At 45.2% G+C, this 22,787-nt stretch overlaps 1 protein-coding gene across 1 annotated transcript; it reads right to left on the bottom strand.

The window, feature by feature from the left end:
• Positions 1–6,794: 6,794 nt before the first annotated feature.
• On the bottom strand, positions 6,795–9,755 carry LOC135910315 (uncharacterized). Its single transcript, XM_065442357.1, has 2 exons — positions 9,603–9,755; positions 6,795–9,470 (listed from the first exon to the last, which is right to left on the bottom strand). Exons 1-2 carry the CDS (start codon positions 9,753–9,755, stop codon positions 6,795–6,797), a joined length of 2,829 nt encoding a protein of 942 aa, XP_065298429.1.
• Between the last annotated feature and the right edge of the window lie 13,032 nt (positions 9,756–22,787).

The following is a 22,787-nucleotide window of genomic DNA, read 5'->3' as shown; positions in this document are numbered from 1 at the left end:
CCCCAGCCCAGGCAACCCGACAGCAACGAGAAGATCCCGACCTGATGGAATGGGAGGCTGAAGGCAATGCGGCACCGTTACCTGTGGGTTACGTAACCATGACGAAGGTCAGGTGCACGCAGGACAAGCTTCGCTTACCCCCAATTTCCGGTAGGGCAAGGGTCGGATCATCGCTAATCCCTTTGAATGCCGCGCACGAATGCCCACGCACACACATGAAATACACAGGCAAGAAAGATTTTTCGCGTCCAGTTATTGTGTGACCAAAGCTGACGGAAATAATAATAATAATTATGGGGTTTTACGTGCCAACACCACTTTCTGATTATGAGGCACGCCGTGGTGGGGGACTCCGGAAATTTGGACCACCTGGGGTTCCTTAACGTGCACCTAAATCTAAGTACACGGGTGTTTTCGCATTTCGCCCCCATCGAAATGCGGCCGCCGTGGCCGGGATTCGATCCCGCGACCTCGTGCTTAGCAGCCCAACACCATAGCCACTAAGCAACCACGGCGGGTAATCTGACGGAAATGGAGCGAGATTAAATATATATGCGATCGTAATCATGATCATCATGTTATTGTCACTTCATCATGTGCGAAATCTACACTTCGCATATGTACAGGTGCGGCCACTGCTAGCGGGAACAGTCGAGCTGGTGGCAGCCCTCCGCGAAGTTCCCCACCAACTGCGCCTCATGAAGTCTTGGAAGACAACGTTTGACGTTTGTACGTCCGTTTGTACAACATAAGTTCCTGGAAATATATTACCTCATAGATATCGTGCCCGCAATTGCTAGAGCAGCAGCTTATATTTTACAGCTAAGGTACCGTAAAATTCTCTACAGGGCCAGTTACTCAAGGAAAAGGTAAGTAAAACAATATTGAGTCACTCTCCTGGGCTGAAACGGCTGACAGCACAAAACGCGCACAGCTGAGACAAACCAGCTAGGAACAGGTTTCCTTTTCGTAGCAGAGTTTATGCCATTATTTCTGTACCTCTCTATTGAAATATATCTTCTACTGTGTACCACATTAGGAATAAGCACAAAGATAGGAATATAAAATTTATAGGCGGCTCATTTATTATGGGCTGCTTTTCTTTGAATAAATCGGACTGGTTGCTTGCGTCAGTTGCTTGCGTCTGTTGTTACAATGACTACGAGAAACACTTCGGATTTCGACGCTAAGGGAAGTTTTTGTAAATCACCATCGATATCGTGCCCTGTTATAGTGATCGTACACCAATCGCTTCTGAAACAACCTATAGATCTTGAAAGTTTTTAAGCAATCAATAAAATATGTAAACTTAGCTTGCGGTTCCCTTCTTTGCTAAGGAAACATTTCAAATATCTCCGAAAATAATGTGTGTTCGTGTGACTGTGTTTGCTGTTGTGTGAGTGTCTATCATTTTGTATATCATAGTCATCACCCAGCCCCTGCAGAGTAGCATCTCGGACGAACAGCTAGGCTAACATCTCCAGCATACCATTAAAAGTTAGATATATCTCTCTCTTTCTCATTCTTCCTACCTCAACATTATACTGACACCGCTAAAGCTTCTCGTTTTTTTATTGATGCATCAGTCTGCCATGTTGCGTAGTCGTGGGCAGTGTGCGAACGCCTAAGTTCAGGAGTAACCTTATGCGAGCTTATCTTTCATGGCCGGGTTTGGTCGTCTAATTTTCGTCGCGGATTGGAGCTAGCTGAGAATTCGCACTCGAATTACTGTCTAGCAACGGTTCCCCCTACCGCCTATACAGGGAATATCCCAGGAGGAAAAAAAGATGCCAAAAGCTCTGCAATAGGCACACATGCACGAGTGAAAAAAAATAGGAGCAGGCAACCGTTTAAAATTTCTTATAGACATTTAGTAACCTCCGTGGACTCCAAGGTGCCCGCGCGCACACGCGCACAGACGCACATATGCGCACACAGACACGATTGAACAAAAAGCGTTAGCCTGCGCTGGCTTTGTGCCCGGAACGTTTGTCGCGGGCATCGCTGTTTCTTTCATTGTTCGATGTCACAGTTCATCCAGCTGCGCATGCTAACAAAACGAGAAATGCTGCTATAGCCGCGCTTCCCATCACAGCTTTCGAATGGCGCCAACGCACACAGACCACCTGAATTGAAGAAAGAAAGGCGACTGCTGTAGCGAGCTCGTTCATCTTCCTTTTGCAATCGCTTCCGAAAGTCGACGGTCTGTCCTACCCTTCACAAATGCGGTGTGCCTATACATTCCTCGCGTGAAAACCAGCAAAGAGTCGACGGGCAGATACACCCTTCGCGTCCGTGCAGGCAGCCTATAAAATACGGACGCGATCCTGCTGAGCAGCGATGTTCAGGCATTGCTCCGAGTGGAACGGACAATAAGCACTGTAAAGGAAAATAAACCCACATGGTAGATTTCAACAGGAGTTGTGCCCTAAAGACTCCCCATCATTGAATATTTACTCCGATGTATGGGAGCCCACATACACAGGGGGCCCACATACACAGCTTCGCTGTTCGTACTTCATAGAGTGGAAGAGAAATGAGTTTTTTTGCGCTGATTTCGCTTTCAGAAAGAGATAATGCCACAAATGCAATGTCACTCACTCTTGTCTCGCAGATTTATATATGGGTTTAAATAAACTCTATAACCCATTCATTTCCAAGAGTAAGTGTTAGCGTGGAAATGCTCGCTAGCTTGCTTGCGATCGCTCACACGCACATACGCGGCACATCTTCGTCCGCATTCACATCTACACGCGCGCGCCCACGCACGCACACATGCACAAAAAATATCCGCACGCAAACGGTACTGCACGAACACGCATGCACGATTCTGTCTGACGTCGATTTTAACATATGTTGGAACGTAGTCACTGCCACGCGTTTCGTTGTCCGTAAACCATTTCACATTGGCACTGAGGCATCTTGAAACAAAAGCCGTTTTCCCTCACCTAGGGACCTAGGGAGGACCGAGTGTTTATAAGCAGCTTTTGTGCGGCTGCTGAGTGTGCATTCCTCTTGCAGTCATGTCAAACTGATTAACTGTAACGTTCTCACGTAGATACTGTAAATAAACCCATATTCCTCGTTCGCTAAGGGAAGCAGTCCTTCCCTTCAACAACGTCCTCAGCGTGGATAAGTTGGACGACCGCATGGGCCAGCTACCATCCATTTCATGCCCGACTCCAGACATTGCAGTGCCAGCTTGATAAAGGGGGAACTCAGATGAAGCGTTTTGAAGTGGCAGGCTCTTATGACGAGGATATTTTTTATTGAAACTTCTTGCCGTAAGGTGAACGCTGACTAATAAGCAGTTGAATTTTCTTTATTCTTAAGACCTGTTAATATGAGCTTGCTGTCTTGTAAAAGGCATCATGAATTAAAAAGTAAGCTATGAATAATAAATTATTGCGTTAAATGCGTAAACTCAGACGCAACAATATCTTTGTCCATTTCCCAGTATGCGTTCAGTAAAAACGCAACACATCTACACTGTCACGTTGTAGTGATGTGAGGAACAAGGCGGTTCGAAAAGAGTCAATCACGAATATAACTCATTATAAAGCGAGCTTGCGTTGGAAAAGAGAGAACACTCAGAGCACGATAGCTGCGTGCAAAGTACTGCTTCCTCTGAATCTGACCTACGGATCAAGGTATCGATCAGCTCATTAGATGGGAATGCTCGTAGATTCCAGCACAAACTCGGGCGCTCAAATGTGATTGAGAATGTACGCCAGCATTCGCTTCACGCTCGCAATCTGATTAGATAACGCTCTTTCGCTATTGAGCCCGTGACAACATTATGGCTATTTGACGTACGTGCAGGGGCGTCTAGAGCCAAGCGATAACCTTGGAACAGTGCTTCGACGCTAAAGAAAGCTCAAGCACCCCCCCCCCCCAGAAAAAAAAGAACAGTATGCAGCTGCTTCAAATAGTAGGTGAAACATAGTGGTCGTGGTAGAAATGGCCACGTAGAACTACAGCTGCGCTGACATACCAAAAAATTCAAGAGCTATACACTTTCAGATTACTGGTATTTAATGCACCAGCATATTGTGGTTCAATGTAGCCTTGTAGTCCCGAGGCCAGTTCCACCACGGTTACTGTGTCGGAGCTCATGTTTCACGCCACTGTACGTATGTCAGTCATTAATGGTTACAAAATCACAGTTTTTCTTCTCTATATCGTAACATTAGACAGCCAAAATATATACAGCGTGACCCTCAGCTTAACATTTCAGTACCTTTCGTTCTAAAGTACATGTCCTCGCTGATCCATGTGTTACAAAGTACTGGAAATGTATCCAGTGCTTTCCCTCCGGCGGCTGTTTTTATTCCTTATGATGCCAGGAAACCGAGCCTGGTGCCACCGACGCTCATAAATATAATCGGGAGTGCGCACAATGTTCTCGCACACCTTCTGTGAGGTACCGTTGCGCTGAGGCGCTTCTTGTTTAATGTAGGACAATCGGTTGTAAATGCAGACGTACATGGCTGGACACATGAGTTTAAGCTCATGAATTTGATTTGCGCCAAGATGACCTGTCCATTTTTCATACTTGCTTTATAAGAAGCCTACTACACCATCAATATACCGGCTGTTTTTAAGTGCACCAAACAAAATTATTAAACCAATACAAATATTGGTGACACCATTTTATTGTTCAAGTGTTCAGATTACTAACCTCTGTTTGCGGAGCTTTTTTACAGCGCAGCTCTTAAGGACTTCTTTCCCCACTCTCGTGTGCGCGTGTAGAACAAGATCTCAAATATAGTGCAATGCTGGGCCAACCTGCGGCGGAGGTAACGCAGGCATTAAGCACTCCCCATATGTGGGCCGATCCTGAAGATGGTGCAATGCCGGGCCGAACCACGGTGAGAGTGCAGTTCGCTATTCGAAAGCCCAGGCACGTATCCTCCCCATCTCCGCCCACGCCACCACTCCTCGCGTGCATTCCTAATGCGCCGACAAATCAATCTCTTCGGCGGTCACCATCTTGCTGCCTTCTACAGCGAAAGCTGTACATGGCTAACCTTCCGTAGTTCTTTCGGCGTAGTTTTGGCCCGGCATTGCACTGCCTTCGGGATGGACCCACGTACGCGGAGCGCTCAACGACTGCTTCACCTCCGTCGCGGGTCGGCCAGGCGTTGCCCTACCTTCGGGCCAAGCCGCGGCGGAGGTGAATCACTTTGCTTCTGGTTTGAGAGCTTTGAGTGTCGTCAGCTCTCGTTGCCATTAAAATAAAGTTGTTTCCATCCATCCATCGCTGCCATTCTGTCTTCACGGAGTGGGATGGTTGTCAATTTTTTCACTCTTTTTCGATGGCGGTAGTTATTGGCATCTCCTGGGGTGTGAAGGCCAGTTTTCTCGTCGATTCGGTGCCCGCGCGATTAATTCGAGATGAGTTCAGTTGTCACCATCTATTCAACGATCACGCGCATCGCTGTTGCTTCGTTAGTTCAACCTTCCTTGTTTAGACGGATCCAGGTACCAGGAAAGTGATTCGGTTCGTAGTCAGCAATGGTCTCTATGCTCGTGGAACTAAATGGGGTTGGAGAAAACGCCAGTTGCGTTTAACTTTTCCATTTTGCTTCATTATTTCCTAGAGTAATGGTTCACCGCGACGCTTGGAGATCCTCGGAGCCTTATACCCTCCGTCTGTATACTTATATACTGTAATTAACATACGATGTAATAATAATAACTTGATTTGATTTCATACGGGTTAGATAAGGTTGGGTATAAAACAATGCAAAGCGAATTCCACCATCAGACACTGCAATATGCGCTAAACCCATCAGCAATAGGACCGTCACCTTTACCTCGTCTGGCTTTTCCCTAATTGTACAGCACTTTTCGTGAAAAATTGGCACCTGGAAACAAAAGTCGCAAGGAGTTGAGAAATTAAGCTATCTACTAAGGGAAAGTGCCAACGCAACATTCAAACAGGAAGCAAAAGCGAAAATTGACAAATTTAACCGTTGTTTATGAAAATATTTACGGATCGACATCTTTAAAAAGAAAGGAAGTAGAGAAAACGCGGCCAGAAGTGCAGAATGATGCCGTGTGCTTTGAACGAAGCTTCTGCGTTAATCAGTCGAGCCGCCTAATGTAGCCACTTCTCTGCTGTGCTTATGTGGGTGTTTTTCTAATCTTCCATGGTGGACGCTGTACCAAGCTGTACGTCTAGAGCCGCAGCGTCCTGCGCTCTACCAACACCTCCTAGACTAGAAGGCCGGAGTGCTCGGCGAGTGACGTCACGGACAAGAGGCCATCGGCACGCTCGGGGATACGGGTTCAGTGAAGGGATCGCGGCTTGGTTCACCTAGCAGCCGTATGCTTTTATTGACCATTCCACACGTTTTTTTCAGTCGAAGCTGCGGAATGAGCAGCAGGCACCTTACAAAGCATTTATTTAGAGGCACAGATACAAAACAGCTTTGCAACGCTTGTGCATGTATTGATGCCAGCAGCTTTTTATAGCGCCGCGCTTTGTCGTCTTTGTAATGTACGTTTTTTGTGCATTATAATAATAATAGTGATTTATTATACCCCACACTTCATACCTATTACTTCAAATAAATTGAATCCATAAAAGCTTTTTCTTCCATATTTTTGTACTTATGGTTTTTATGGCGCGGCAATGGTGAATGTAACGCACTCTATCAGCTTCACAATTGCGTATGAACAATTTTATTGGGGACACATGTATTTCGACGCACTAATTACAGCAGTGCACTAATTTACAACAACTCACATAAGTATAGAAACGGAATATAAAACATTCGTACAGCTATTTACAAGGAAACAGCTGCCTTATTGCGCAGAGTTTCAGCTTTTCTCTTTCTTGCCTTTGCATTGGCATCCAATATCTTGTCGTTCATCTTGCAGCAGTAATTCCTCAATAAAATATTCGTACTACACCACAAAAGGTGCCTTAACACAAATTCACATTTATGTCCATCCTCGCAAGCGTCGAACTCTGAGGAATCATCACTGACGAGCAGTTCAAGCGTGAGGTCAGTCACTAAACGACGTTGGTTTGGCAGATTAATAAATTCCTCTTTCGCTGATAGTTGCTTAACAACCACGTAGTTGTGTGCAACAGCGTTGACGGCAAATATAGCTGGATAGACAAGTCCTCCCCTGTCAAGTTGTTTCACGAGGTCGTACCGTCCATCCGAGTCTGAGACCGATGTCAACCTTTTCTCTGTCAGTGCGTCCCTGCATTTCGAACAGTTGAGCTTTTTCAATGAAGCGTACACGGCATAGCCCGCCACGTAGACCAGTACGGGGACGATTTCTTTAATTTCAGACAGTGCATCCTTTGTTACTACCACATTTAGGCTAGGGCGTGGGTGGTCTGTGTGTGTCTGAAATTCATCCCATCGCTCATCCTTACTGATGGCTGGTAGAGTGCTTTGCAGCCTTAGCTTGTTCTCACATTCGTACACTTGTCTTATCGACACATGATACTGGGATCCAGCTAGCATCCTGTACTTCCCGAAGCGCTCCTCCAAACTGTCGGTCTGGATCTTTCCTAAAAGGACGTACGAGAACTTGAGCTCTTCTAAACAGTACTTTGTGAACTCCACTAAAGCATATGTTGTGTGGTCGATAGCGGCGTGGGTCTCTCTTGTTAACGTGCCGCTGTCCAAATTTTTGCTTTTCCACTCTTCCAACCAGGCCAAAAGATTGCGCAGGAAATCAATCTTGATATCATTTTCGTTAGGATGCACTGGTTCCTGGAACTTGTCCAGTAGCCTTTTTCCTTTCGAAGGGGTTTTCACGTTCACAATCTTCCACCATTTTACCACTATCTCAATGAAAGTGGCAGTACCCTCAAAAAACAGAAGGTTGTGCTTCGTCCCAAGTGCTCGAAGGGCCTGAGGAAGGTAGTCATTGAAGATCTGCAATGCCAACTTCACGTTCTGTCTTTCAATGTTCGATGGACAGAGAGCCTTTCTTGACAGGCTGTAGCCATAGCTTAACAGCCTCTCGGACTCCAAGTTGTAGAGATTTCTGATTGTAGCGAATGATGCAGAGAGCATTTGCTGTTTTCCAATGAAGTCTGGTTTCAACTCGGGAAAGTAGAAGCACTTTTGGTCGTTTTTCTGGTTCAGCCAGTTATTGCGTATACATTTGAGTATGTGTACCGGGTCTATTACAAAAAAGAGTGGTCTTCTGGGGTTCGATGGGTGAGCGTAAACAATTTGTTTAGAAGGAGGTGACGAGAAGTGAGACATAGCCTTCGCGTTGATAGCATTGTTGTCACTTACGACACAAACTACCCTGTACCCAATCTCTTCCAGTCCGCATATTACTTTCCTCAGCAAGTTGTGCAGATCTTCTGCGTCGGCTCTTTGCACAGGGACGATGTGAGCGACTTCCTTAAATTGGCACAAGATGCTCTGCACCATGAAGACAAGTGCGCTGGTTGCTGCAGCTGAGCTGTTCAGAGCAGCACCGGTAATATTGCCTCCCTTGTAGTCGAAATAAGGCTTGATGTGAATTTCATCCACCATCAGAGTCACAAAACGTTGGCGATCATTCAAATCGGTAATTCTCCCCGCCATGTACCGGAGGAATGATTCACTCTGATGTTCGATTTGAGGACTCATGCCGTACGATGAGCATATTGAACGAATGGTCACTGGGTGCGGGAGAGCCATGCGTCCTGATCCGCGTATATATTTGTATGCATGAGGTGATACTGTGAATAGTAGACAGCAAAATATCATGAAGTCGGCTGAGTAACGCCTCCGAACTTTCTTCATAGAGAGTAGCTTTAACTGCTCGCTAAGAAACTGTATGACATTGGAACTGCCATCTGTGGGCGAGAAAGACAACTTTTCAAGCAGCAGAAGAATCTGCTTGCATATATCTTCATTACAGGATTCAGGACATTGAGGGAAGTAGGCACTGCTATTCTCAATGCTCTCGAGCAGATCCATCACCGCTTTCTTGCTGTTTGCTACAGTTGGAACGGGGGAATCGATGCCCACTTTCGTTATCGGCGTCCTTGCGAAGTAAACTGTCATGCCGAGGTCGGCTTTTACTGCAATTGAATATTTGATGCACGGAGCGTCATCTTCAGTGATGTGCAGTAAAATTAGTCTTTCCTTCCGTTCAATAGCGTGCCAGAACGTAGAATTTTTGCTTGTTATGAATTGCATCAGGTCTTCTAGGTTTAGTATCTTATCCGCTTCCTTCTCCTTGCGGAATGCTTCAGCAGACGCTTCACACGCTTTCTTCAAAGAAGCAGCCTGAAGACGCATGCGCTTGGAATCCGGATGTTCCCTCGAGGTGATTGGCTTCGAAAGATAAGATGGACATTCAGGAAACTTTGATGGGACTGCGCCTGGGCGAAGACGCAGGCGTGAGAGTGGTGCAGTGACGGTGTTCCCTGTAAGGTCGTCGATGTGAGAGACCTCCCGCACGATGTCGGCCTCAATGAAGTGAAGTTCACAGACCTAGAAAGAAGTTAAAAGTTGTTCTAAATTTTATTCTAACATTCCTGATTTAAAGGCACTTTCTGTAATTTAGCAATTTACCTTCCCGTATTTTTCAAAAGTATCTATTTAAAGAAGCTCTGAACATCTTACCCTGGAGTGCGGTGATACATTGAAGTCTGCACGTGGTATCGCCCTAATCCAGGCACTCTGGGCTTCTTCATGTTGTGGAAACTTGAAGACGTGATTTTTTTGCCCCGATTTGTAATTGCTCCGGCAATTGGGCACGCAGCACTTATTAGGCATATCTAGGCACTTCACATTCCGGGGCAACGAAGACTTGCGGTACACAAAATCACAAGCACAGCACAAGTGTTGAGACTGCATGCACTAGTCACGTCTAGAAAAAAAAATGTGCGTTCGGAAGCATGCGGCAGCATGGCTGAGCATGCCGGGACTTGTTTAACCTAGAAGCAATTCAGGGAGTGGCAGGGTTCCTGGAACTAATCGAATTGTTGTCGCCACCGTCGTCGCCTCGTTCTTCTCCGAATAACCGGAGTTAACTATTGTATATCTTCCGCGCTTCATTTTCAACACGTGCGCGGTGCTAGTACCTTCGCAGCGCGCTGCACGGAACTTCTATGTTGGCCTCTTATGCGTGACGTAGCTCAAGGGGAGAGGGTCAGCCAGAAGGCCTTAAGTTCTCTAGAGGGTGTTGGCTCTACGCGGTTGTACGGGACTCGCGACCATGCATTGTTACGCAACATACTGAATAACAACGCGAATTGGTTTTGCCACTTAAATCGGTAGAGCAGTAAACGAAAGATCCAAAAGAACTGTGATTGTTCCGCAAATATATATATATATATATATATGCACCAGAAAAACCCCGGCCGAAACGTCAATAAACCGCTTCATACACGCTTCTACTTATATATATACTACTATACTATACTACTAGCAATCTTTATTTTACACGTTCGCTTGTTTACTCCTTGGCAGTGTCCTTCCTGCGCTTCCGTCATGCGCGAGTACATTTGATGTGGTTCCTTGTTCGCCAATTAAAGGAAAAGTGCACAGGTGGACAGATGCACCTGTGAGGTACACCATATTTCATTTTTCTTTTGCGGGTTTACCTGTGTTTATTGCGAATGGTGGACATAATTCACCCTTGTACTAGTAAAGGTACCTCGCCGCCTCCCCCCCTCATTTGCATAGAAAAGTTACCTTGGGTTGGGCCCCCTCGAAAAAAAAAAATCCTGGGTACGTGCCTGGGAAAGCCCAAAGGTTTATTTAAAATTTAACACTTCCAAGTATTAGTTTAGTGCTCAAAAAAAGAAAATCTTCTATCGTCACTAAAGTATCACAATACACTCGTTTATTACGTGCACAGTCGATATTTCATTTCTCTATACCATGAAATATCATAAAGATGTCTGCGTAATTAAAATACCCAGCTTGTTGTATCTGGTACATACACGAATGGTTTATTTGGATTTACAAAAGCTTCTTTGCTCTCCGTTGCAGAAACAGACATGAATTATTGATTGACTCATTGACTGAATCTTTTATTGAATTCTTGATCCTGCCGTACATCGACGCCATAGGGACCTGCCGTGTCTTCTATGCCGATGCTTCAAAGCTCTGCTCTGCTGACGGTGACTGCCAGCCTAGAAGAAAATATTCATAAAATGTACGGAGGCATTATTACCAAGACATGTGGGGGAGCAATATTTATGCAAACTGGTTATGCGCACTCTAATGTACAAAATAGAAATGCTGTCTATATCGCCAGCATTAATTTATTTATTTTACTCATTTACAGGAACTCATGGGGCTTGCCAGTATGGGTTATATCGTTTAGGTCGATGATTTTCATTAAATATTAAAGATGAAAACTAACATTTGTCATGTGACTTCTCCTCTGCTCACGCACACACACTCACAACACACATTTGTACATAGACATTCATTAAATAGTCAATTATTTATTTAGCTATTTATGCACAGGCCGTTGCGAGCGCTATGTTTAAAACCCATGCCACAATGTTATTAAAACCTCACAATATTCTCAAGCCATGTGACCACCTTCTTCGCCATGACTTCCGGTTATACATATCTCCCGCGGATCGAAACCTTAAGCGAATTGCGGAAAACCAATCATAGCAACATGTTCGAAGCGCCATGGGGCTTGCCAGTATGGGTTATATCATTTAAGTCAATGACTTTCGTTAAATATTAAAGATGAAAAGTAACATTTGTCATGTGACTACCCCTCTGCTCACGCACAAACACCCAACACTCGCACACATAACAACAAAAACACACAACACGCTATTTGGAAAGGCTACACAAGTCTCAAGCGTCAAGTTAGTTTGCTCAGATTTATCGTTTATTTCTCTTTTTTTATTTCCGTTCATACCGTTTGAATGATCCCAATGAAGTAGCAAGTTCTGCGTAACTTGGCTGGCACTTTCGTCTTTTGATAAAGTCTTTCTCTTTCATCCACGTGCAAGTAGGCTTAAAAAGCAACATTACGCAAGCTATGTAATTCACTGACCATTGAAAAGCAGTGAAACACTAAAAAGAAAAAAAAGTACTGTTTGCTTTGTCCTCAGGTGTTATTGAAAGACAGCCCAAGCTAGTACAGACGATAAACGATGCATAAACCTTGTCAGGTTTGCTGGATTCGCAATAACTGAAGCGTGGGATAGACTTTGTAACTTGTTCCTTTGCTATTGCGGACTATGCAGACTTAAGAGTTTTACTTTCGCAATTGGGCCGCCCGTGACCTTCGATATCTTGGGAGATAAGAATATGGTGTCTAGAAAAATTAATAATAGGTTCATAAATAGCTAGCCGTTGGGAAGCTGACGATTCATGGCAGCAATACCTAAGGAAATTTATAACAAATCTTCCTGCTGTTCATGTTGCAGCGGAATGACCCTTTTTTGTAATCCATCATTTTTTGCTTACAGGTATTCATATTCACATTCCTCCTAATGCAGTAGACGAGCTGACCTCTCATCCCCCACCAGCAAAATAAAAGGATGATAAAAACCCACTCGTACATTTTTCACATAGATCGGCTCGAGGCTGCAGAACGTCCGCTATCTTCAGGAAACGGCGAACGTGTAGCCAGCAATCGAGGTTCAAGTCAGAGAGCTGACGCCTGGCACCAGGATCTGCGAGGCATTCCGCCGTCTCCTGGACGACGCCCGTCATTCTCATAAACTCGTCGAGGCTCAAGAGGCCAACACGATGGAGGGCGCTGCTGATCATCTTCTCGGCGTCGGCCTTGGTGACGTCAGCGCCTTCGCTCACCATTTCGAGCAGACGAGGATGGTCGTGCATCAGCTCGATAGAACGAGCGCCTTCGAGGCCATCTTCCTGGCCTAACACGAACTGAGCTGCGGCAAAGACGGCGGAGGCATTCCGTCTGGTCGTTTCCTGCACGTAGAAAGAATGAGCCGTTGTGTGGTTTAAAGATGAAGAAGCGTCAATGAGGCTGCAAAGGATCAAAAGTTCGAAGCGCTTTACATTCCAGCCGCGACTGGTATCAGACAATGGGCGCCAAAATGTAAGGAAATCTATATGAGCTCCGCTTGAAAAACGGTATCGCAGCGCCGGAATCAGAGCATCTTGAAAATTCCGAATCAGAAATCTCAGCAACGTGTTATAAGTAAGTAAGTGTTTTTATTTACAGTAAGCAGCATACAAAGCTCACTGCAGGGGCAGGGGCTAAAGGCAATCAAGCCTGACAAAGGTCCCTGTCCCTCCGCAGTTCGTGGCAGCTCACACGCTTCGAGTTCAACAGAGTAAAAAAAAACAAAAAACAAAAAAAGATTGCAGTACATCAGTTTCAGGAAAATAGACAACTAGCTACCTTCAAGAGTACACATAACAAATCACATGAACAAGTGAAAAATTTACATAACATCTCTAAATAATCATACACAAGAGGTCGCGCGCACGCCATAATATATAGCTACACAAAATAAATTCAAGAAATTTGAAACTAAGAATGCATGAGGATACGATGAAATTACATTATACATGGAAACACTCAAAATACTAATTCTTGAATTATTTAAGCATTGGTCGAGGCATGAAAATTCACAGGTTAATGATTATACTGTATACAAGTGGTAATTAATAAGTTCTTTGTTTGTTTTTTAAATGCAGCACTACTACCTGTAAAGTTCAATCTATCTGCCAGAATACTCAAAACATGATGTGTCTGGTACGCAGCACTTTGTTTTCCGTAATTAGTTCTTACTTTAGGTGCTCGAATCCTTTGTTCTCGTAAACAGTAGTATACTTTTTCGATGCGGCTTTGTTCATATAATTTATTTTGTTGAATTACTTGGAGCAATTTAAAATAGTATAACTGATCAACCCTTAGCATGGAATGTTTTATGAACAGTGGAGCAGTTGGCAGGTCTTGTAATTTTCCCCTGTACTTTTCGAAACAGCGCAATATTTTCTTCTGCATAGTAACAAGTCTTTGGTAATTTCTTTGCGATGTTGTTCCCCAGACTAATATCCCATAAGTTACCTTAGAATGAAAGAGTGCATAGTACATATTTAGTTTTAACCTTAATGGGATTAAGTGTACTGTTTTGTGAAAACTACCAACTATTCGCGTTAATGCGGTAATCAGGTGATTTACATGTGTATTCCAGTTTAATTCCTCCTGAAACCACACACCAAGAAATTTTTGTTCCCTAACATGTGTAATACAATTTCCTTCAAATGTGACACGTATTTTACTTATAGGCTTGTTTATAGGTCGGAATATCATATAGGTTGTTTTTTTGGCATTTAAGCGTAGCTTATTTTGCCTTAACCATCCTGAAAGATGCCGTAAATAGTTATTTACACTGACTTCAAGTGATAATAAATTGTCTGATGAAAAGAAAACGTTTGTATCATCAGCGTACATAATAAGTTCAGGGGAATCAGGAATTTCTACAATATCATTTATATAAGCAAGGAACAATAGTGGCCCCAATATGGATCCTTGGGGGACTCCTTGGTTTAATTTTATCTTTTTAGACATTGTGTTATTAATTTGCATAAATTGATAGCGATCTTCAAGATAACTTTTGAAGAGTTGAAGTGCGACTCCACGCACTCCATACCTCGATAATTTCTGAATTAACAGTTGGAATTGTATGGAGTCAAATGCTTTTTGAAGATCAAGAAAGAGCCCAAGTGTGTATTTTTTCTTTTCCATATGGTCGATTATCTTATCCTTAATATATAATAGAGCTTGCTCCGTTGACTTATTTTTTTGAAACCCATATTGACTCTTTGTTATTATTTGATGTTTATCAAAAAAGGATGCAAGTCTACTGTAAATTACTCCTTCAAATATTTTTGATATTGTTGGAAGCACAGATATTGGTCGATAATTTGCTAAACTATTGATATCACCACCTTTGTGTACTGCAGTGACTTTTGCCACCTTTAACTGTTCCGGAAATACACCGGCAGTGAGGGTGAGGTTGATAATATAGGACAATACATCACATATCAATGGTGATATCAATTTCAACTCAGCAGAACCTATTTCATCAATACCTGATGCAACATTATTTTTAAGCTTTCTGATTAAGTTTTCTACTTCAACCGGATCTGTGGGAACCAAAAAGATAGAATAAGGTACAGTAGACTTATCAGCAGTTGGGGCACTTTCCGTATTTCCATCGGTTGCAACATAGGAGCCCGCGTTTATGAAGTGTTCGTTCATGACATTGGCCAAACTTTCGCCGCTGAGTGTTTCGCCATTAATTGTTAGGTCTTGTGTCCTATGACAGCCTTTATTCCTGTTCGTAAGCCCATTTATAACTTCCCATAATTTTCTCTGATTGTTGTAAATTTTTTCAAATAACTTTTCATAGTAGTTCGTTTTAGCCTTCCTTATATCTGAAGTTAAAACATTTCTATATGCCTTATATTTAGTGAACGCGTCAGTCTCTCTCGAGTGGATGAAATCGTGGTACAACTTATTCTTTATTTGAATGCGCCTGTAAAGATCAGAATTTATCCAAGGCTTTCTGCATTTTTTATTTATATCACGTGGGAACTCATGAAGTGGAAATGCTGCATCATAACTAGCACGCAACAGCTTTAGGAAGGCGTTATACGCTTCATCAGGGTTACTTTGCCTATAAACAGTGCTCCAATCTAGGTTCTGAACTAAGTGAAAAAATTTTTCCCGAGTTTTGCTGTTTTTAGTTCGATGTAGAAATGTCTGGGTTTTTGGTATGCAAAGGCGAGAAGTAGATAATACCAGAAAGAAGATGGGCATATGATCACTGATGTCATACGAAAAAACCCCGGTTTTTATATTCTGCGAACTTAAATTTGAAGCACATATATCAAGCAGCGTAGCGCTTACTGGCGTAATCCTAGTAGGTGATGTTATAAAATTTGCACTTCCATATGTAAGCAAAAGCGTTTCAAATTCTTTCGCATAGGGATCATTGGAGCAGAGGTCAATATTTATATCGCCCATAATTATGCAAGGAGTATTCCAGAGAACAGTTGATGATAACACAACGTCAAGGAACTGAATAAATTTCTTTTTGTGGCCACGGGGTGGCCTATATACACCAACTACTAAATATGGCCCAATACACAGTCATGCATTCAATATCATCATTCATGACAGAATATTTATCAAGCAGTTCACAAGAAAGCGCAGCCTTAAAATAAATAGCAAGACCTCCACCTTTTTGTTGTTCACGACAAAGGATTTCATTTCGATAACCTGGAAGGAACGGTGCATCTTCTTTACAAGTGATCCATGTTTCTGAGAAAACTAGCACATCAAACCCAATTGATAGAGACTGTAGAAAAACAGCAATATTATCGACTTTTCTTTTTATACTTCTACAATTTATATGTAATGTCGAAAACAAGTTCTTGCTAGAGCGGAATTCGCTATTAAATTCTGCAACATCATAATACTTTCGGTTATTAAAAAGATCAGACATAATAAACCGTTTTCAATTTCGTATTTCACATTGCATGTTCAGTTCCCTATTTTAGTCAGGCTTGCCTCATCCGCAATGTGTATCACTCGTGAACCTTCATCTTTGCGTGCTAGCACTTTGCCACCAGATGTCCAGACAAATTTCCAGCCAGTTTCTTTCTTTTTCTGTATTGCCGCTGCAAGCAAAGCCTTGCCCCTCTGAGTCAAATGCTCATTTACAAAAATGGGCATTTTCTTCTTATCCCCAAACACAGAGCTATCCAGCCTTTTCTTTCTACACTTCGCCAGAATATCGTCACGTTTTGTTCTTTTGACAAAACGAACGATTATCTTCTGCACGCCTGGTTTAGGAGTGTGAATCCAGTGGCATGTGTCGATGTCAGCCGGATCAATCGTCGTGCCGACAGCTTCCCCTATCTTTGTTACAACTGCCACTGGATCATTTCCGACCGGGGCACCTTTTATCTCAAGATTGTTTAGGCGCTGATACTGCTCTAGCTCATCGCATTTTTGTGCCAGTTTCTTGTTTTCTGCTTTTAGTTCCATGTTTTGCCTGATAAGTTCTTGCATTTCAGCTCTCATATTCTTAATATCAATGGCTGCATCTTTCACCTCACTGCAAGTATCAGAGCAAAATGTTATGCTGTCTTTAATTTCCCTCATCTGAATTCTGAAATCACGTTTGAAGTTTTCAAACGCCTTTGACAGCTCTGCAAGATCTTTTGTGTCAGTTGTGTCCTTCTCTGCATCTTTTCCGGCGTTCTTTGCGGAGTCTTTCCCCATTAGCAAAGCAAATACACTTCACGCAAAACAAATACACTTCACGCTGTGTTCGGCAGCAGTGCACAAGAACAGAAGCAAACTTAAAAACAAGTAACACCAATTCTCACCTGCAAACGCAGAAGGTGTGTTACGATTTGCACTGTTCGTGCACCGCCGCCGAACTGCGTGGCCCACTCGGTGAAGCCGTCCTTTTATGCGTCTTTCACAACCAGCTGGCGTTGCGGCCACGTGAAGATCCAAGCGCAGGCGCAGGACCACGGTGACCAAGCTTGCAGCGGAGCGTCCGTCCACGAGGTTGATAAGGGCGGTCTTCCGTGAGTTGAGCCAAGGACAGCGAGCTCGGGTGTCAGACGCGGTTCGGAGTGTCCCGCTCTCAGCCAAACGTGAACGTGCGCCGTCGGTATCCAACGTCGGTATCCAAGGGTACCAATGTAAAACGCCATCGACTGCAACAGTAAGATTACAGTAATCTGTTACGCAAGCATCACCGGCAACCTCTATTGTTGGACGCACGAGGATATTGGCTTAAACATACGAACGAGTGAGCATGAAAAAAAAAAAAAACTTGTTCGCTGTTTTTTTTTTCGTCTTTTTTGCGGGTGTGCGAATTCGCAGGCGTATCGATTCACCTGTGCGATGCTACATCTGAAGGCCACAGCGACTCCAATATGCCCTGTTGTAAATGGAATGGACTGCGATAGACGGCATCTGCCGGTTCGATAGTTTATAGGGAAGTACAAAAAAGGAATCGTGCCCCCATCACCACTGGAGGACCTCTCACCCAGCCCCCGAAAGGTGTGATCTTGCTACGAGAAATTCGGACACTCATTCCGATCATCGTAAAACCTATGAGGCAGGGAACCAAAAAAGAAGTGATTATAACTTATCCGCCTGTGCCGCTTCTAAATTATTTGGTCAAAGAAGTCCTGACATAAAATTTCGTAGTCGAGTTAACCTGTGACATCGATTTTTTGGGGGCACACACACACATCGTCTGCGAAATATCAACGGTGAATTTGGCTTAGCCCATATTCAAAACGAATTTTAATGTTCGTGCAAGCAGCACACCGCAAAACGCAGCACCTCGCGACATCGACTTCAGGGCAGAATTGTAAACAACCGAGAATACGTTACGTCACGTGTTTGCGCTGCCATCGGAGCGCGACCGGCGAGCAAGTTTCTCTCCGTTCCGATCGCCCCAGTGTTTTTTTCTTTTTTTTCGCCCATTACGGCTGTACAAGAATAAGCTAACATTTGTTTCTTACACGAAATGCCTGTTAAAGTGCCTGTTAAAAAACGTAGCTCGAAATAATGAATGGTTGGCATGATTTTGACTTGCAACTGTCTGTGATTCCCATACTGCTGGAGCCGCCACGTTCGCAGCATGACTAGATACGCGTAGGACACTACTGGTGCACGTGTAGTGCACTACTACTGCTGCACAACTATACCACTGCACTAGTAGTGCACTAGTGCACGCGTAGCACCTGAGTTCTGTCTATTGATTGGCGCAGAAAAACACTACACGGCGCCTTCTACGCGTGCACGGTCCACACTAGCTCATCACTTACGCTCTGAAACGATCCGAAAAAAGATAGCACAGAGTTTTACCAAGATGTCGGCCAATGCGACGTTCTTCTTGATGGATACTCCCGTCCAGGCCTCAGTCCAGTGCACCGAACAGCTGCTCACTTGTCCGTACATTTCACCATGCCCCGCAGAGAAGACACAGGCGGGAGTCATGGCGAATTCTGTGAGGCTTTGACTCTTGCTAGCACCGTGTGCGAGCCACTTGAAGTCGTCGTCGGACAGCAGTACTCCCTTGACGCTCACTCTGACTAGTTTGACGTTGGAGGCCAACGCTCTCAACAGTTCCGCCTGCACATCACGATCCTCTTGCTTCATCGGACGGGTACAAACGTAACCGAGGTTTATGTTTACATCAGTTAGCGCGGACGGAGCTCTTATGCATGCCGCCAAGGCCGAGAACGCACTGCGATCGAAATGATCGCAGTTAACCTGGAGCGACGTTATGTGAGAGCAGCCACCGACCACTCCTAGAGCAGAGATAACTCGCTGCAAACCGAACTCGCCATTGCTCTGATGATGGGACGCTCTGATGGTTGCGCTGCTCATTTGCGGGCATTGCTGCAGACATGTTGCGTTGCGTATGTAAGGCCCGTGGATGACCACTCGGTCGCTCAGTCCTCGCTTCTTGATGGTGGCGCAGACCCTGTCCGGCCGCTCGACTGCGGGCAAGGAGAGAACGACCACCGACTTCAGAGCGTCTGTATCCGCGACTGCGCCGAAGAAGGCGTGGCACTCAGCTTCGCCGAAGCCCCGCAAGTCGATGCAGAGCTTGCTGAGCGGCAAGTTCGGTCTCCCCAGGGCTGCGACCCAAGCCTTCATGCATTGCGCGGCTTTGGGATCTGGAAGCCGGACAGCAGGGTTCCAGAGTGTGGCGCGGCATTCGCAGAACGTCGAAGGCAACCGCAGGCTGCGAAGTGTGGCGCTCCTAAACACCACTTCTGCGAAGAGGCTGACTGCACCCACGCTGGCCAATACATGTAAAAAAACATTTGTTAGCTGAAGAGCAATTGAACTCAAGGAGGAAAACAGACCGAGGTAATCAATAAACATTAGTACTACTTTAAAAATTCACCTTGCATACTGAAATAGGCGTTCCATAACGCGTAGATGAATGGCAGCCAACGTCATTCGCAGAGGACGTCCAAGGCGTCCACAATGCTTTAGGTCTGCGAACTCGTACGTTACAGCAAGTGCCAATTGACAGTGACCACTGGATCCACAAGCCCTTCAAACAGGACATGCCGGTCATACAAGCCTCGCAGCGAGTCATGGGGCGTTATTAACTGTGCACTGCCCAAAGACTGGTCGAGAAGGAAAGCTGTATCAATTTATACACTTTTTCTTCACAACGAAGAGTACACATGTTAAGAAAAAGGTGATTCAACGTGTAACTGAGCATAAGAGTTTTGAACGTAGCTTTGCCTTCATTTACACACCTTAGCGTCTTTTTAGGGAGAGAGAATGGACGGTTTCCAGCGAGACTAGGGGGCCTGACATGCTTTGCTGCTCCCGACGCACACGCTTATGAGATCGCCTTATCACCGCCTCGGCACCCGTTCTGACCTACCATCGCCCCGCCAATAGTCGCTGCGATAACCGAATAGGCTATGAGTTGGGTGTTTTACGGTAAACTGAAAATTCACAGTATCACATTCACAGTAATGCGAAGGTATTATACGAAACATTGGGTATTAAGGGGTTAAGATGTAGCGACCATCCGTCGGTTCGCTGTGCCTCGCCGTGGGGGTGATTTACCCCTGCTGTTTTCTGGAACCGAGGTGGCTGCCCGACTGGGGCGCCACCACTGCGCCTCGACAGTGCTTTTAATTTTTGCATAAAGGCAGTCAACTCTCGGTTCTCAACCTTTCAAAACGCGTAATCCTTGCCTCTGCTGACAACGAAAGTAACGGGAGGAGTATTGCGAAATGTCTGAACGCTATAGGGTAGGTACATCATACAATATATGTGAGCTGTACGTACAATTCTGGATGCCTCACAGTGATGTCCGCATTCAGCTCCTCCAAAGTGTTCATCTTGCAGAACGCAGTGACGAGTTCTATCAAGAGAAAGCGCCTGTCGGAATAGGCGTTCGATTTGAGCGTCAATTTTCGCAGCGCTGAGTCTTCTTTCGCAAGGTAGCTGGCGAAGAGTGCGTTGGAGGCTTCATCGCGTTAGCCGAACACGTTTTGTCCGATGCGAAGGTCAGTGATGGTGTTGTTTCCCATGAGAGTCTGGATGAGCAATCTCGCTTCACTAGCGGGCATCGAAAGTTCTGCCACGTCGAGAGTCGTCAGGTGATGCCTTCCTAGATCCAGTGATGCCCGAAACAAAGATATCTTGATTCCCCATTCGTTCTCGAAATCACGAACCTTGAAAGCAAGACTCTCGAGATGCGACAAAGATTTGATCACCTTGCACATGAAAGTTGCGTCGTCGGCTCCAGTGAATCTGCCGCAGACGGCAACGCTTTTCAAGGAACGATTACGTCTTACTACTGAAAGCAACGAACGGCGATGCGTCGAGCCCGTGTTGAATTCTATCGCTGTGATGCAGCGATGCTCGGCCAGTAGACGTTTAACAAGTTCCAGAGGCTTCCATCTGCGTAAGTCTTCGTCTGAGCCATACGGGAGATGCCCGCAGGTGCTTGCCTCGACGACGGCAATAATGGCATCACCCCTGGTCTTTCCTCGCATGTTTTCCCGAATCTCTAGGCAGGCGTATAGAAGGACTTGGTTTAAGCCGCGACGGTGCTCCAGTAAGCGACAGCTTTTCCCATCCCTCTTTGTGCATGGGATGTTCTGGACGTGCCATTCCATGCAGCTTTTGGTGGCTGCAGGTCTGGCTTTGATGGTATCTTTTACATGCTGCAATGCTTTAGACATGATTCACCAGCCCCCTGACTAGGGGGGTACAGGGCTGCCACGTGAATTTATATCCTCCAGTCGTCTGGCGCAAGACCTGCACAAAGAAAGAAACGGGGTGCAACAGTGTCAGAGAATAAAGTATAAACCCAATGCAAGCGATCTTGCGCGCGACAGCGACAAGCGACGCAATGGAGATAGATGTCGCGTTCGCTCGTCGCCCACAAGTCGTACCCCATGCGTGCGATGACTTCGAGCGACGTCTCCCCGGTGTTGCCGGTATGAGGGCCGCAATATGGGCGCCGAAACTAGCGGGACGCGTGCATTATTAATTTAAGTTGATGTATTTTACTGTAAAAAGCAGTATAAAATATTTCTGATGGTCTTGCAGCAAATTCTTATCCTTGCCCGTATAAAAGTTCAATTGTTTTCTCCTTCCAGGCCACAATCCGTAGTATTTGAGAAAGGTACATCCAGTTCCGGCTTCACGCTATTGGCTAGTAGCTCATAGCACTTCAGGGCAACAAGCGCTGAATTCAGAGCGGCGAACAGACCGAGTGATCTGATCACGTGACGGCCCGATCCGTCGCTCGATGTCGTGCACAAAATCTCTCTCATGGGGTTTAGCCTGAAACGAGCGCTTCTGAGTAAAGAAACTGTGAACGCGCTTCGGTGGAGGACTTTCCCTTCTTTCGACAGGCACGTGGCTTGCGAAATAAGCTTATAATGACGTCAGTTCTCTCTCATATATATTGCTACGGCGCAATCTGTGCGATCACGAAAGGCCAGCAGTGTGAAGACGACGACGACGATTAGATGCTAGCGCGGGCTGTTGCCTCGTGGCCTAGCGCAGCGTATTTTCCTTGTAAATATATTTGTACATAGCTTTTCGTCTGCGTCAGCCTACGTAACATATCTGGTGGAGGTGGACGTTCCCTGTACCTCGTCACGGAGCTTCGCAGTGGCCGGTACGTCGAGCCTTCCTTCATGGCTCCCGGCGACGACAACCCGACTCCGCCGGCTCCGACACCTGCTGCCCCTTCGACGACCTACATCACTCTCCCCGCTACCCGTGATCCTGGCGTATTCTCGGGCCACGAT

The sequence above is a fragment of the Dermacentor albipictus genome, chromosome 8 (assembly GCF_038994185.2).
Source record: "Dermacentor albipictus isolate Rhodes 1998 colony chromosome 8, USDA_Dalb.pri_finalv2, whole genome shotgun sequence".
Classification (NCBI taxonomy): Eukaryota; Metazoa; Arthropoda; class Arachnida; order Ixodida; family Ixodidae; genus Dermacentor; species Dermacentor albipictus.
Note: the sequence above shows the minus strand (reverse complement) of the source record. Positions and strands in the feature narration are given on the sequence as shown.

Bases quoted from the DNA above. Each gene is read 5' to 3' on its own strand.
- LOC135910315 (XM_065442357.1), bottom strand. From the start codon at position 9,755: ATGCCTAATAAGTGCTGCGTGCCCAATTGCCGGAGCAATTACAAATCG. The intron at 9,471-9,602 runs GTAAGATGTTCA...ACTTCTTTCTAG, and splicing joins ATGTATCACCGCACTCCAGG to GTCTGTGAACTTCACTTCAT.